The sequence below is a fragment of the Ochotona princeps genome, chromosome 5 (genome assembly GCF_030435755.1).
Source record: "Ochotona princeps isolate mOchPri1 chromosome 5, mOchPri1.hap1, whole genome shotgun sequence".
NCBI classification, from domain to species: Eukaryota; Metazoa; Chordata; class Mammalia; order Lagomorpha; family Ochotonidae; genus Ochotona; species Ochotona princeps.
The window spans coordinates 34,612,767-34,629,239 of NC_080836.1; the positions used below are offsets into that span (position 1 = coordinate 34,612,767).

Here is a 16,473-nt window from a genome sequence, read left to right on the forward strand (position 1 = left end):
AGCTCATTTTCACTTTCCATTAGCATGAAATACCCTCTTCTCTCCTCTCACTTTCAATTTCTGTGCATCTTTGGTAGTGGGGTCTGTCTTGTGGGCAACAAATAGATGAGTCCTGTTTTCTGATCCAGTCCACTAATCTAGGTCTTTTGATGGATGAGTTTAAGACATTTGTGTTCAGGGTTAATATTGACAGGTAGTGATTTGGTCCTGTCATTTTTACATTGACTTTCTCAAGGTTTAATTTATATTTCTTTTGCGATTTTATTGGGTACTTCTATCCCTTTTCCATCACGGATTAGTACTTTTTTCTTTCTCCAGCACATTTTTGAGTAATGTTTGTAGGGCTAGTCTGGTAGCAGTAAAGTCTTTTAGCTTCTGTTTGCTTTGGTAGTATCTTTTTTTTTTTTAATTTTTTTTTTATTACAAAGTCACATATACAGAGAGGAGGAGAGACAGAGAGGAAGATCTTCCATCGGATGATTCACACCCCAAGTGAGCGCAACAGCCAGTGCTGTACTGATCCGGAGCCAGGAGCCAGGAAACTCTTCCAAGTCTCCCACGTAGGTGCAGGGTCCCTCAACTGCCTTCCCAGGCCACAAGCAGGGAGCTGGATGGGAAGTGGAGCTGCCGGGATTAGAACCAGTGCCCATATGGGATCCTGGCGTGCTCAAGGCAAGGACTTTAGCCGCTAGGCCATGCCGCCTGGCCCTGCTTTGGTAGTATCTTATTTCATTTTAAATACAAATGAGAGCTTTAGTGGATATGTTGTTCTGGGCTGACAGATTTTTGTTTTGGGACCTGAACTATGTCACTCCATTCTCTTCTGGCTTGACTGGTCAGCAGTAAGTCTTGATTGACATTCCCCTTTATGTTATCTGATCCTTCTCATATGCCTGTTTCATCATCTTTGTGGTCAAATGAAGAGAGCTTGATAATGATGTGTTAAGATGAGGATAGCTTCTGATTCAATCTGCTTGGGGTTCTCTGCCCTTCACGTATTTGGCTTTCCCTTATGTTCCTGATGGTTTTTTTTTTTCATTTTTAAAAAGATTTTATTTTTATTGAAAAGTCAGATATACAGAGCAGAGGAGAAACAGAGAGGGAGATCTTCTGTGCAATGATTCACACCCCAAGTGACCGCAACGGCCAGAACTGAGCCGATCCGAAGCCAAGATCACGGAGTCTCTTTTGGGTCTCCCATGCAGATGCAGGGTCCCAATACATGAGGCCTTAACTGTTTGCCCAGGCCACAGCAGTGATGGGAAACAGGGCCAACAGGATTAGAATCGGTGCCCATATGGGATCCCGGAACATGCAAGTGAGGACTTCAGCCGCTAGGCTTCTGCACTGGGACTGGAATGTTTTATTTTATAATTTCATTTAATACATCCTGCAACACTGCTTTCCTTTCCATGGCTTCAAGAACTCCTACTGCCCTTATATTTGATTTTCCAATGATATCATTCAATTCTTGGATAGTTTTCTTAATTTCATTCAGTTCACCTTCCATATTTCTGACTGTGCATTCTCACATGAGGTGTCTTCTAGTTCTGAAAATCTTTCTTCTGTTTCACTCATTCTATTGATGAGGTGGGTTTTTTTTTTTTTGCATTCTATTGGGTTCTTCAGTTCAAACATTTTGATTTGATTCTGTAATAAAACTTGTCTCTCCTTCGTACAATATTTATTAAATTCTTGCCTTTGTTTAAATTTTGAGGGAAACACTGGTTTCCTCTTTTGTGTTGGTTGTGGTTCTATTGTTTCCCTTGCCCTCTCTCTTCAGGAAGACTTTGTATTTTGTCACTGCAGAATTTATTTTTCCTGTTCTGTACCCAGTTTCCTATTTGTTCTCATTCTGGGATGATGTCTGGGTGCTTATGCTGGTCACTCCCAGGGGAGCTTCAGCCTCAGACTCTTGTTCTCGTTCCCATCTTGGTCTCTGTAGATAATGCTATCCTAGCTGGGCACTCCTGGGTCATATCCATGCTTTTGTCTGCCTAGCCTTTCTCTCACTCATGGTTCCAGCAGCACCCAGGGCCAAGGAGGTTCCTGCCAGGACTTTAAACTGTATTATTGTTCTTTGGTCTTTTCTTGTTAACCTTAGTTGGTAACTGGGTAACTATTGCTCTTGGAGACAAACGAGTCATGCTTGGTTTACCTTGAGTATTCTTCAGATGAGCAGAGAAAACTTCTCAAAAATAGAAGCAAGGAAATGTCCCCTCCCCCTTATTTTTTGAGGGTGGGGGGAAGGTATTCCTTTGACTTCAAAGCAGACTTCCTTTCGTTGCTATCAAGGTTTCCTTTCTGCAAGAAAGGAAATTCTCTATTCTCAGTGATCTGCAGAGGTGCACTGACTGGATGGCCTTCTACTTATCAGGGAAAGAATTGGGGTCAGGCTCAGCTCACCTCCCCTTTCAACCTCTAAGACCAGGCCTAGTGCTCTCTGTTCCTCCACGCTCTTAGCAGGCCCTGGTGTAGCCCAGCCTGTGCTGGATGGGGAAGCCTAACTCACACTCAGTAACCAGCGTACTTGGCTCCCATATGAATATATTATACTCTTTCATCTAACTTTAGCATTAGAAAGCAGGTAAGATTTTGACTTCTGTTTCTATTCCTTCATTTCTCAGTTTTACTCAAGATCAAGGTGGGAACAGGATGCATGATTTGAGGTCCCTAAGGAAGTGTTGCTAGCTTTTATAAGTACAAATACAGCATACCCATTTGAATATGAATTTAAGATAAATAGCAACTACTGCTTTAGTACAAAGAATGGGCCAACATTTTATCTGATAATCCCTACCCCTGGAATTACACAAAATGTTATTCAGTCCCACTAACTCACAACTGGGATTGGCCATGAACTGAAAGGACAATGTGACTTGGGTTTGTCTGCAGAACTTTCTAAAATGAATACTCACCCAGGCATGCTTTCATCACATGGTTGGACACACTGAGTGCTACATGAAACAGCCACAAGCACTCTGTGAGGCGAGGCTCTAAAGTCTCCACACAGCCAAGTGCAGCTGAACAGAACCCACATGCAGGACTCCACCAACTCCACCCTACCTCACTGTAGTTGATTTTGTTCTGCCTTGCCAACATGATTTCCGGCGTATCAGGCATTATATGGATCTGTGTCTTGTCTTTGTCCCAGGCTTCTGTGTATAAGCGCTGTAGAAGAAAAGTTGATTTAAAACAGGAATTTAAAAAAAACAAGTTAAAATCTATTTATTATAGCGAATTATGTGAATGTTATCATTTGGTATATAGTTATAAATATGGCTTCACTGAATTGAACCATGTGATAATATAACCATTTCTCTACATTATGTTCATTGTTGTGAATCCATTTGTGATTAATACTATTTTCAAGAAAAATATCACATGTATGCCTATAATATATACATGTGAAGTAGATGTGTCAAAACATTAAAATTGCTGAATTTTAGATCTAATAAATTTTAAAAAGTCATGACAAACAAGTGGAGTAAATGTTAAGTTCACATTTTACCTAACTGGAGAAAATAAGCAGACTTGGATAAGGCATTCCATTGCTAGATCTCAAAGTTGATATCAAAAATAATCCTGTTGCTAGATATCAAAATTGAAAAGAAATTATAGGAATTTAGAAGATTTCAAGTATATGATTTTAAAGGTCAATATGATCCCACTAAGTCATGCATAATTCTGACTCCTGCAATCATTAATGTACAATGCCATCTTATAGCATCTTAGAAAAATTTGAGATAGCTGGGACTTACCTTGTTCATGTTGAGGGCATTGTTCTTGGCCAGCACCTGTTCCAGAGAATCAGTCACGCTGGTGAATTTCAGCTTGTCTGGAGGCTGGCGGTAGATGTTGTCACTCAGGATCTCCGCTGCTCTCTTGCACTTGACCACATCCAGAGATCCAATGGGGACCCAACCAATGCCTTTCAACCACTGGAGATCGGACTTATAGATATTCTGAGCAGAGGAAAAAGAGACAGAAACTCCTCATCAAGACCAAAAGATGTGGGGTAAAGATTTGAGTGAAATTAATAATAAAGTCTATTGTCTTTCATGGAAACAGTTTATACTATTAGGCAGACTGAAAAAGTGTTCAGATATGCTTCAGAAATGTTTCCTAACTCTAATAAAGAATTATCCCTGGCCCAGCACAGTAACCTAAGTAGTTGAGATCCTCACCTTGCACATGCTGGGATCCCATATGGGCACCAAATCATATCCTGGCTGCTCCACTTCCCATCCAGATCCCTGCTTGTGGTGGGTGAAGGCCATAGAGGATGGTCCAAAGCCTGGAAACCCTGCACCTATGTGGGAGACCCAGAGGAGGCTCCTGCCTTCAGATCAGCTCAGCTCTGGCTGCTGCCTCCACTTGGAGAGTGAACCAGCAGATGGGAGGTCTCTGACTCTCCTTCTCTCTATAAACCGGCCCTTCCAATAAAAATAAGGTTTTTTTTTAAAGCATTATTCCACATCTCTACTGTTAGGGAAGAAACCATCCTAGTTGGTCTCTTCTGAAGGTTTACTTAACAATCATGTCCACATGCACAGGGGAAAAAGGTCAACCCAGAGTGGGAGAAATGGTGCCTAGGTCCACTTCTGGTCCAAAAGTAACCCTTATAAAATCAATCTCAGGCCAACCCATATGAAGCACTGTACACCTGCCTCAAGCCTCATATTTCTAAGAATATCAATGCTATGTAGAAATGTCTTAGCATATCAAATGGAAGAAATGGCACATGGAATAATGTGGGTACATAAATGATGATGGGCAAGCTGTTTTTGGTGGTTCTTACTAAATTTGTGTTTCTTTTTCTTGCATTTCAAGATATTTGTAAATGCTATTTTAAGGGGGAAACAGAAGTCAACACATGGTAACAATGAGAGTCCCGTTCCTAGGGCAGACCTTTGACAGCTCTAACAGTGCCCAGGACTCAAGGCAGTAAGGGAGGACTACACTGCTAAGAGGAGCCATGTTCTCAGGCTGCAAGCATAGGCTGCTTTCCTCAATCATCTTTGCATGTCTTTATTTGTCACTTTATTTTTCATCATGTTTTTCTGTCAAAGATTTTTATGTGCCTACTAAATATTCATAATTGCTTCATAGCAATGGTATTGTTCCTCCATTCAGGTCATTGGTAGGATTTCCCCAGTAACAGCAACTAAGTCAAAATCATCAACAGTATTTTTTCAGTCTAGACAGAAGTCTTTAGGAACTTTCCTGTGCCAACTACCTATTGACTGCTACATAACAGGAAGAATTAAGACAATTGACAAGTTACATCCTGGGAATAGTAACTTTTCAATGTTTCCTACATTAAGATCATGTCATAATGGGAGGGGGATGATTCAGGAAAAGACCCTGGCAGCAAGATGGCCAGCAATTTGTTCATATTGTCACTTTATGGTAACAACTCCTGGTTTGTGCAGGCAAAACCTTTCCCTTCAGAGGATATTGCAAAACACTGAGTTTGTACGCTACAGGCTATAGCACAGACATGGACATTTTCTCAGCTCAGCTGTTCAGTCTCCTGCAAGAGCTGATTAATGAATAATTATTAAACGTGTGTTTTATTATTCTCCAAAGCTCTTTCATGTTTAGTAATTCTTTAAAATATTCATAACATGCATGTTGCAGAAAATATGCTTCTCATTCTCAGATGTGAGGTAGTACACCAGCTCCCAAGTGGTACCAAGTTCTGCCCTTACCACATAGCCGCTCCACCAGGAGGACTACACTGCTAAAAGTAGCCAGCATCAGCCAGTCAAGTGACTCACAGGTGCAGCAACATTTTTTGTGTCATAATAACATTCTGTTGTGACAGGCATTAGAATATGAGTAAGTATTACCCCATTTGTTTAGTATCTAAGTAAAAAAAAACACTCAAGAGCAATCTTCAATAAAATTTGTGGTTTCATTCAAGCTTGATATGAATAAAAGATAATCTCTCTCTCTCTGGTGGACCCTGAATTCTAGCATCACTTATTCCCGTTTTTCTTTTTTAAGTAAGACTAAATCCAGCTTGTAAATTTCACTTCCTCATAAGAAATACTAACATATTCAAACTAAAGCAATAATGATTCCAGTCTCATTAACTGGTCAATAAATCCCAGCATGATTTAGCCCATGCCTATATACAAAGGGTAACTTTTCCATAGTTCAGATTATTTCTACATACAGTTCTATTATAGGTGCTGTACTCACATCACTCTGGAGATCATAGGCTTGCCGAGCATGGATGACGTCATTCTGGTCGGGCAGGCATGTCCACTGGTGCAGGTAGTTCTTGTAGTCTATGTCACTGACCAAGGTCTGGCACTTCTTGGCCAGCACTACCCCCAACATGTCCACGGGGCTGCTGAACTTGGTCTTCCATTTCTCAAAGTCCTTCTTATACTCCCTGTCACTCTGGATCTTGGCCACATGCATGGACCACATCATCTTGGGGTCATCCTCAATGTTCCGGGCTCCAATGTGGTGGCCCAGCTGCTTGCGGTAACCATCTTTGTATTTGTACTGAAATTACAAAGCACAAATCAGGCTTTTGCTGTAAACCCCCTTCGGCCATAATAATAATCTTCAAAGTAGGCCCATATCTGGTCTTTATCCTGGTAAAATAGCTGGAATTCAATTCATTATGGTATATATCCAGAAGCGCTTATGACCAGATAATAAGGAGCAGTCTGGGAGTTAGGGAAGCACACACAGTGGCTGTTGGAGAGGCCTTTTGAACCAAGTGACCTTATGTATTAGCTCTCATTTAAAATCACATCAGGAAAGAAGTGCATCAATTATGTGGAGTGTATGATAAGCAGTGAAAGGAGTGACTGATTCCTGCAAGCATGAAGTACTTTATGTTAAGTACTGCTTATAGTTGTAACAGAGAAAAATTTATTATTATGTTTTAGTAATGAATGCATTCCAGTTGCAATGACAATTTTTTAGTAATTTAGGTCAACTAATAAATTTAATGCAGCAATCCAAATGATTTGAACATTCTCCCATTACAGGTAGGAGTTCTAGCCTTTCATTAGCCAGCTATACTTTTATTCCAAGTCCAATGACTTCATCTCAGCATCTGAGCCCATTATGCAAAATGTTTCCAGTCTCAAAGGTAACTAAGTTCAAGGTTTTTATCCCTAGCCTAAAAATCTGAAATCTTACATGGCAAATTCCACACATGACCTCAGGAAACAGGTCACAGCAAACTACAGTACTTTAAAAGGCAATTACATAAAACCATCATCAGACTGTGTATATAAAATATAAATACAGCATATCTGAATTTGTATTTAAGCTTGGTTCCCATTACCAACATATTTCATTATCTACAAGCAATCTTCAAAAAGGTAATGGAAGCAATGAACATTGTGGTGCAGTGTGTGAGGCTGCAGCTTGGAATTCCTGTATCCCATTATGGAATACTGGTTTAAATTTTGACTCTCTCACTTTTTAATCCAGATTCCTGCTAATGCATCATGGGTGGCAGCAGATCATGGCAGCTCCTGTCATCCACATGGGTGACTTGGATGCAGTTCCAAGTTCCTGGCTTCAGCCTGGCCCAACCCTGGTTTGGCATTTGGTGACTGAACCAGCTGACAGGAAGGAGATCTCTCTTACTCGATCTCAGTCTCTCAAGTAGATGAAAATAATGAATACTTCTAAAAAGCTCATTGAAAGCAAGTATTAGGAAGAAATCATGCATGATTTTTAAATTTTCTCACAAAATAAACTTATCTTTTAATTCTGTTTCCTGTTAACTATTTGAAGTCTCTTTGTATATGTAAATATTTCAGAATCTGAAAAGGTCCCAGAAAACCTCTTATGCCTAACATTTTGGTTAAAGGATACTCAATCCATGTCAGGAGCCGTGCACTATAGCCACACTGAAGCCATTTTGAATATAGACCTATGGGACAGTTGGCTAGATGCTTGGGAAAGAAGTTATGAAACTAATCACACGCTTAGCTTCAATTGTTCCTAGCAACTGTTTCAGAATGTGATTGATGCTGTACTTACCAACATCTTGTTACTGATTACCTACGCTATTGTCGATATGTTGGTTACTATTGTTGATATGGTGGCTGCTCAAGAACAATCGGTCTTGAGACCATGGCTTGCGTCCCAGCTTCTCTTTCCCTGAGCCTTAGTTACTGAAGAATATAAAAACCCTCAGTTGAAATCAATAAACTGACAGCTTGATCAGACCTACTGTCTTGCTGTCCATTCTTTGTGTCTCTTGTCCCTTCATTCTCTCCTAGGTGGCTGTGACCCCGTTGACTGTCCTGCTGGACAGGACAAATTGGCGCCCAACGTGGGGCGTGTGCAGACCACCGACAGAGAGAACGCCGTGCCATCATTCATGGAGAGGCCTCTCGTGGTGTCAAAAGGAACACCGGTTGAGCAGTTTCACGGTTGACCCGCCGGAAGTCGAGCTCGTGGGAAATATTCACGGCGCAAATCTTACGGAGCCGAGGTAAGATGGGACAAGCATTCTCATAACATGACCTATTCTTGCAAGGTCTTATAGATTCATTCAAGACACAAGGAATTAGGGTGAAAAAGAAAGACCTCAAAACCTTTTTGGATTTTGTTGGTCTGATTTGTTCCTGGCATCCCCAGGACGGTTCTATTGATGAGAAAACTTGGTGTAGAGTAGGTGATTGTTTTAAAGATTATTATGAGGTTTTTTGGATCTGAGAAAATTCCTGTTACGGCTTTTAATTATTGGACTTTAATCTGGCTTTTGAGGGAGAACAATCTCTTAAAAAGAGTCACTCTCGGCTGTCCACACCTATCCCCTCACCTTCCCCAGGTTCTCGACCATCTTCTGTCATTATAGATATTGAGGCAGAGTCCAGTGCCAAGCCCCTGAGCAATCTGCCCCAGAAACTATATGCTCTCAGATTAATAGTCATTCACGACGCCTCTCACCCACCTCTACCTTATGCTTCAGAAGCAGCAGCTCCTTCAGCCCCTGCCTCATTACTAGAAGAGGAGCCTGTAATAGAACCCCGTAAGAGTGAGGCTTCAGATCTCCCCAAGAAGAGTGTAATATGCTGCCCTGTTATTCACATCCCTGCACGAGGTGGTGGACACCACGCCACGAACATCAACCACTGCAGTTTAAAGTTCTAAAAAATATTAAGCAAGCAGTGAAAGATTATGGCACTCAGACACCTTTTACCTTTGCCCTTATTGAGTCCTTTTCAGGCATGCATCTCCCACTTCTTTACCCAACCCCTTAGCTGAGAGAGGCAGGGTAAGATAAGCCATTTAAGGTTTATTAAAAAAAAAAAAAAAAAAAAAAAAAAGAAAGAAAAAGAAAAGAAAAGAAAAAAAAAAAAAAGAAGAAAAATATGTTCTGTAACTTGATGTAACAAAAGTAATCTGATAAAGAGTGATCCAAATCCACTGTTAAATTAACTTAAAGCATGAGATGAACCTATGTGTGCTTGTTTTATAAAATATCTCCAGGTTAAAGTATTTTGAAGAAGAGTCTGGAAGTTGCAACAGGTTTGAGAGTTATATGTCTCTGTTTTGACATGTTTGGTGTTTGTGCTTATGTTTGTTTTGTCAATATTCTTGGTGTTCTATTATTTTTGTCCGGACAAAACTAAATTTTGTTTTAATACTCTTTCTCCAGTTGTGTCTTTGTCTTGAATTGTTAAGTTGTTGTTCTTGTTCTGAATTGGGTGCGTGTGTGACTGACAGACGAGATGGGACGGACCATGACTAACCCTTTTTCTCTCTCCTGGTAAATTTTAGAGAGGTCTAACAAATTTAACAGGACCTGGCCAGACCAGACTCCCCACCTCCACTGGGAAAAAATTTGTGTGTCATTTTCTTGCTGTTTGGTCTTTAGCTTACAGTGCTGTCCTGGCATTGATTAGGTCTATCAGTATTCAACATGTTCAGTTAAATGCTAAAGGTACTTTTGTTTAACTCATTTAGACCTCTAAATTCTTCAGAGTTTTAAACCAAATCTCATGATTTTGGGGGTTCCAGTAGGATCCCTGGAACTCTCAAAGATTGAGATAAAATTTAAATAATGTACTTGTCATTTAAAATAATTTGGATTATAATCTCACAATATTATAAAATTATGCTAAATTTATTGCATCATATATGCTATTAAAATAGAAGAGCATTTATGTTCATTGGTCAAAATGTTTCCTACTCATGAAATTGATCCAGATTGTAAATTACTTGTGTTCTTACTTACAAGGAAATATGTGAAATTTTGCCTTGCAGGAGAACAACGAATTCTTTAAAGATGTATAGTAAAATGGGTCATAATGTGTATATTTTCTGAATGTTTGCCTTTAAAACAATGGAGTTGAAGTCTGATTCTTTGTGAAAAACAGTGTTTTAACATCTTCTTTTAAGTAATTTTCATCTTATTGATAACCAAACCTGTTAACTAACTTCAGTAAATTCCAAGGTAGTCTCTCAAGACAACAGCTAAATTTAAGTTTTTTCAGCTCCCTTGACTTCAATAAAACAGAAGCTTAGGGGAAGCTCCAGGCCTATCAGCCATAAAACAAGGAAGGGACATGCTTGGAGTCTGCCCTTTGAAGAATTTGGGACTTTGACTTTGTCCCTGTTGTGGTGATTCTTATCTGCCTTCATTTTAAAAGGGAAAAATTTCCAAATCAGCTAGAAGAAGACTGAAAAAACTTCTCTTTCCCAGTTTTGAGGAGGATTTGTGCTAAAATGTGTTTCCATGAATTAGGAGAAATGATTGAAAATTGCTTAAAACCGTTGTATTTAAAAGTTGGTATCCTTTTATTAAGAAAATGTCTTAAGAAAAGTTGAGGAATGAATCTTGTAAGCTTTACATATAATTGGCTATAATTTTAAAGATACTATTACAACATTGTGTAAGTCTTTAACATTAATACCTAATACATGCTGATGTTAGAATTGATATCTGTATTCAAAAAAAGTTTTTGAAGTGTGTATACATAGCAATGCTAGTAAATACCTAAAAATAAAAATATCTCCAATTTTGAAAGCTGTTAAGAAATTGAAGCATTGAAAAAAAAAATTGAAACATTGAACTTTAGGTAGTCTCTGTTTAATGGGTAGCTTTGTCAATTGTCTATCCAGCTTCAGTAAGCTCTATTCTTGTTCCAACCTTTGAGTTTGTTACAGTTCTTAAACAGTTAAGAGATGATTTTATGCACTAATTCCCAGGTTTAAGGTTATATCTCCCTTTTGGTGACTGACTAAGGAAATATACATTTTGCCTTTCAGTTAGATAATCCCTTGTGTTCTGTATATTGTCTTTGTTAAATTCTCATGATTTAAAAGAACTGTGTTTAAGGGTATTTTTTGGTATGTATTTACTTTAAAATGTTTGGGTGATCATTTATAAGTGATAAAAAAAATTTTTTTTTGATGTGTTGCTGTTTGAATCAGTCTGACTAAATGAATGAATATTATAATGAGGAATCTTTGATCAGATACTTTAAGAACTCTTGGCATATTTAATAGGTTTAACTCTTCTGGTTCTGGAATTTTTAAATAGGCCCCTAGTAGTCTCAAAGTCAGAAGAATGTGTTTCAAAGGTTGCATCTTTCGGTTAGTGAAATTAATTATAGAACAGATAATTGATTAGATCTGTAAAAAAAAAAAAAATGGTGGGGGAGGAGGCAATTGCAGAAAAGACATTGGGAAACCTTGCCAGTGGGGAGCCAGGACAGCTAAGTCTAAAAAGTACAAGAGTGTGTAAAATCCTACAGGTGGTATCAGAGCTAAACATAGATACTTTGTTTTCTAGGATTCCAGCAAGCCTATTGTATTCATTAAAGCTAAAGTTTAATTGTAAACTATAGTTTTGGTTTATTCAGATTACTAAGAGCAAAATATAACTCTAAACAATTGGTAACTTGAATATACTTAACAGAATTCTCAACTAGCTGTTACAAAAGCTGTTTTGTTTTATGTGTGTTATCTGATATGCATGTGCATGTTTATGAATGAAAATTGCTAAGCTAAATCCTTTTTAAAAATTATGTATAGATGCATAATTAGGCTCTTAGAGAGTCATGTCTGTTACTGTTTTCTCAGGACCTACAAGATCTGTTCAGCTCAATAGTTCTGCATGATTTTAAATGGACTTACTGCTAGCGTACAGTTTCAAGATTGGCCATGGGAGCCCAAATCCTCATAAGCTAGATGGAAAATATATGAGTATATGTATGCAAGTGTTTAATGATAACTCAGATGTCAGAGAATGTTAAAATGCTCCAACATGGGAAACAGCTCTTACAGCAGACTCATAGACTGTCAATTTTAAGAAGCACTCAGTGGCCTCAGAATCAACCCAAAAGGCATTCTGATCTGACAGGAGAGCCAGCAAGAGAGCAAACATATCAGGTGTGGAATGCCAGGACACTGCTACTAAGAGTGTCCCTCCGTGAAGGAGCTCAGTGGTCCACGCCCCAGTGCAAAGAAGCAACCACCGAGGATGGTTGTGCTCTTCTCTCAATGGAGGAGAGAACTTCCACTTTGTGTGTTGCCAGGTCTGATGGGGTTGTTGTTGATTCAAGAGGCTTCCACAGCCTAAACATTGCGTGTCTGGAGCCTCAGGTGATAACTGACGTCACATATAAGAGTGCTAATTTGTTAAATCCACTAGAGTCACTGTGTACACTGACTTCCCATGCAGGACCATATATTTAGAGTTATAGTAAAAGTAATAGTACATCTTGTTGTATTTTAGTATAAAGATGTATCATCTCAGTTTTGGTTAGGTCTGAATATTTAACTCTTTTGCTCTAAGAAGTCAGTTTGCATTTACCTGTCCTATAATGGTCTTATATCCTGATGCTGTATGCTAATCCTTGCATTGTTACTGTGCCTTCTGATTGATCTAGGTTAGCAATTTTATGCAGCTCAAAAAAAGTTTCATGTGTTCCATTGAGCTCATTGAATATGTTCCAAAATTTGAGATTTTAAGGAGTTAACTTAGACAGAGGTAAATCTAGTCCATAGTCTTAAATTAAAGTTTACTCTAATAAAGACTGAAACCTAACAATTCTTTTACATCTAAGTTCTGAAACTCAAGTGTTCAAACTGCTAACCAAACTCACAACCTGATAGGCTGGGAAAGTTAACTATGTTATGTCTTGTTATTTAGACTTCAAGAAAGAGAAACCTTTCAAGTGCCAGAATGTACATCGAACACCTAATGACTTCTGCCTTCTATCAGGAACCACTAGATGGATCCCCTACAGCTGCTGTTACCCAACGGCGCCCCCCCCTCAGCAGGAAGTAGTTAAGAACAGATGACGACGTCCCTTTTCCCTAAAAGCAGCTGGGGTCCATTTCTGTGTTTGGAAATGTAGGAGCTAGATGGGATAATGGGCAGTTAGGGTCTCCGGTTCCTGGTAAAACTGTCTTGTGTACATGTAACAATGTTAGTGTTATGAGATTCTTGAATGTTAGTAGTTTCAACAATACTTATACATTGTTAAGTATGTCCTTTTGAATCTCACCAGCCAGCTACTCCCCAATACACCATCATATATGTGTCACTCCAGTAAAAGTCCACAATATTTCGGCCAGAGTGATAGAAATCAATCAATACCTCCGGGACAATGTTCTAGTGCCTTCCTAAATTTCACCAGTCAGTTAGCCACCAGTATAATTAAAGTAAATGAGACCCGAGTTTCACTCATGTCAGGAGAAGTAATTCTAAATGGCATTAAATTGGCAGCCTGCATGTTCAAGGAATGGAGCAGGATGATGGCCTTAGAAACCTCGATGGTTGCTGCACTAGTATTCGCCATGCTCTTCCTGTACTGCATGCGCAAACAGCAGGCCTGGGAGCAAGTTGTCATTGGACAAGCCATGACGGCACTGGCTGTGGAAAATCCTAGCGCTCAAGTTTGGCTGAGCATGATGTGTTAATAGGTGATCAGAGACAGATAAGATCTGACAGGACTCTCCAAGTGATAACCCCCCACATCATGCCATGCGGCTCCAGTCTTCTAACCGGTTCGTCTAAGGTAATGTGGCGTTTACGGTTGGAGCAGTGTTTCCCAACAGAGCTGTCATTTATGGCAGCATTGCCGAGGAATACTTGCTCCAGCTATGAATTGTTACATGGCCCCTTTTCTAGTAAGCGTGTAGCCAATGACGGGCACCTTTCTGATACCCCGCCAACCTAAGACAGGGAGCCCTGGATGACTCGCAGGGCTGCCCAGAGACAGGTAAGAGCTGAGGGTCCCTCAGAATGAACCTAAGACAGGCAGCGCTTATCTTGCTTCACAAACCTTTCTCTTTTCGCCGCTTTCATTGATATATAGAAAAAAGGGGGAGATGTCAGGAGCCGTGCACTATAGCCACACTGAAGCCATTTTGAATATAGACCTATGGGACAGTTGGCTAGATGCTTGGGAAAGAAGTTATGAAACTAATCACACGCTTAGCTTCAATTGTTCCTAGCAACTGTTTCAGAATGTGATTGATGCTGTACTTACCAACATCTTGTTACTGATTACCTACGCTATTGTCGATATGTTGGTTACTATTGTTGATATGGTGGCTGCTCAAGAACAATCGGTCTTGAGACCATGGCTTGCGTCCCAGCTTCTCTTTCCCTGAGCCTTAGTTACTGAAGAATATAAAAACCCTCAGTTGAAATCAATAAACTGACAGCTTGATCAGACCTACTGTCTTGCTGTCCATTCTTTGTGTCTCTTGTCCCTTCATTCTCTCCTAGGTGGCTGTGACCCCGTTGACTGTCCTGCTGGACAGGACAAATCCATACAGATGAATCAGTAGTATTCAGTAGGGTACAGAGGAAAGGAATGGGGGTGCCTGGCTTCCCTATTTCTCTATCAGCTGAGTTTGGTTTTGAACAATTTGCTTAAAGAGTCTATAAAATGGGTAGTAATGGTGACATCTGTACCCAGAAATATTATGAGGACTAAATGAAATATTGCAGTAAGGCTTTTAGCACAGAATTCTCAATACTGTTTCATAATTATTATTTCATTATTATTATTGTCACAAACCCATTTTCTGGAAGGGACTAAAATAAGAGGGTTTTCCAAAAAGTTCACAGAAATGCATATTTTGTAAAAAAAAAAAAATAGGCCAAGATTTCAAAAACTTTTATCTTCACATTCATTCATCTTTTCATTCCCTTTGCCATCAACTTTTGAAATACCCTCTGAGATAAGCTAAAGTCTCTAACATGTCAACCAGGAGAAGGAAGACTTCCAGAAGAGTAGATTTCTAGCTCTCCAGCAGTAGTTTGTTCCTCCAGAATCCCTTGGTTACCAGGAATGAGGACGGTTTAACTGTGCATGCAGGTACCACACGGCACATTTGTTAAGGTGCAGCTTGGGCATTAGCCACACATGGTACTGATTAGATTACCTCCATAATCTTACATGGGTGAGCTGTAATAACCAGTGCATTTTTAATCTTGTACATTAAAATGCTCCTTACAGCCACACAATGATTCTTGCCAGTTTGTGAGTCACACTTTGACTTTTCCGAACAGTGATCACTTTTAACATAAGCATCTTCAAAACCTGCTGCTCCACATCAAAGAATCTTTGTCAACCCTTGATGGGCCAATTTTTACTGAAGACATTCTTTCCTACAATTTACAAGCCTGTTTTGTAAACATATTTTCCTAGAACTAGGTTTCTGAAAACGTCCACATTAAAATGTCTTTTCAGAGGTCCAGGCAAGTTGTTTTAAAACCCTCAGTTTAGTGAAAAAGCTATATCTGAATGAATGCCTATTAGGTACAGGACTGACAACTCACATCACTGGCGATATCTCGCGAGGCCTTGGCTGCCACAATGGGGATGGCATCGCTCCGCAAGTCATAGCCTTTCTTCTTTGCTTCTTCATTGGCCAGTTTGTACAGACTCTAAATTTGGTGAAAAGAAAGCCATAAATTGAAATTCGAATCCAAGCTGGCTGAATATTGGAATAATTTCTAACTTCTCCACAGTGTTAATGATAATCTCACTTCTAAGATTTGCAGCCCTTCTGTATTTTGGGGAAAGACAAGACTACAAACGATACCTGTGAACAGTATTGCATCTTCAATTTTTATTTTAGAGCAAGTTGAGCTATCTAAAAATAGTATATAGATATATTATTTTACAAGATTTAGTTAAAACAATGAATCAAGTTTAAAAATGACTGGAAAAAAAAATCAAGCTGAAACTCATAGACCTAAGCTGGCAAAGGGTGGATGAACAGCTGCTCATCGCAATGAATTCAATTCACATTGATTTAGTACTCTACGATGAGAACTTTGCCATCGATGATGAAGTTGGGGATCCAGCCATTTGGTGCAGTGATAAAGACAGCACTTGGAACAGCTGTATCTCATGTTGGAATGCTTGAATTGGAACACCAGCTCCCCTTCCAATTCTAGATTCCTGCAATGCCCATTCCAGAAGACAAGTGATAGCTCAAATACTCAGG

At 39.4% G+C, this 16,473-nt stretch overlaps 2 protein-coding genes across 2 annotated transcripts in view; one reads left to right on the forward strand and one right to left on the reverse strand.

The window, feature by feature from the left end:
- RIF1 (replication timing regulatory factor 1) overlaps nucleotides 1–16,473 on the forward strand; it is a 260,403-nt gene that overhangs the window by 173,066 nt on the left and 70,864 nt on the right. The window lies entirely within an intron of this gene.
- NEB (nebulin) overlaps nucleotides 1–16,473 on the reverse strand; it is a 206,325-nt gene that overhangs the window by 103,178 nt on the left and 86,674 nt on the right. The window contains exons 64-67 of the mRNA XM_058664477.1: nucleotides 15,800–15,907; nucleotides 6,211–6,522; nucleotides 3,762–3,965; nucleotides 3,067–3,171 (exon numbers count right to left, since the gene is read on the reverse strand). Of these exons, the coding sequence (XP_058520460.1) occupies nucleotides 3,067–3,171; nucleotides 3,762–3,965; nucleotides 6,211–6,522; nucleotides 15,800–15,907 (729 nt within the window). The remainder of the gene's footprint in view (nucleotides 1–3,066; nucleotides 3,172–3,761; nucleotides 3,966–6,210; nucleotides 6,523–15,799; nucleotides 15,908–16,473) is intronic.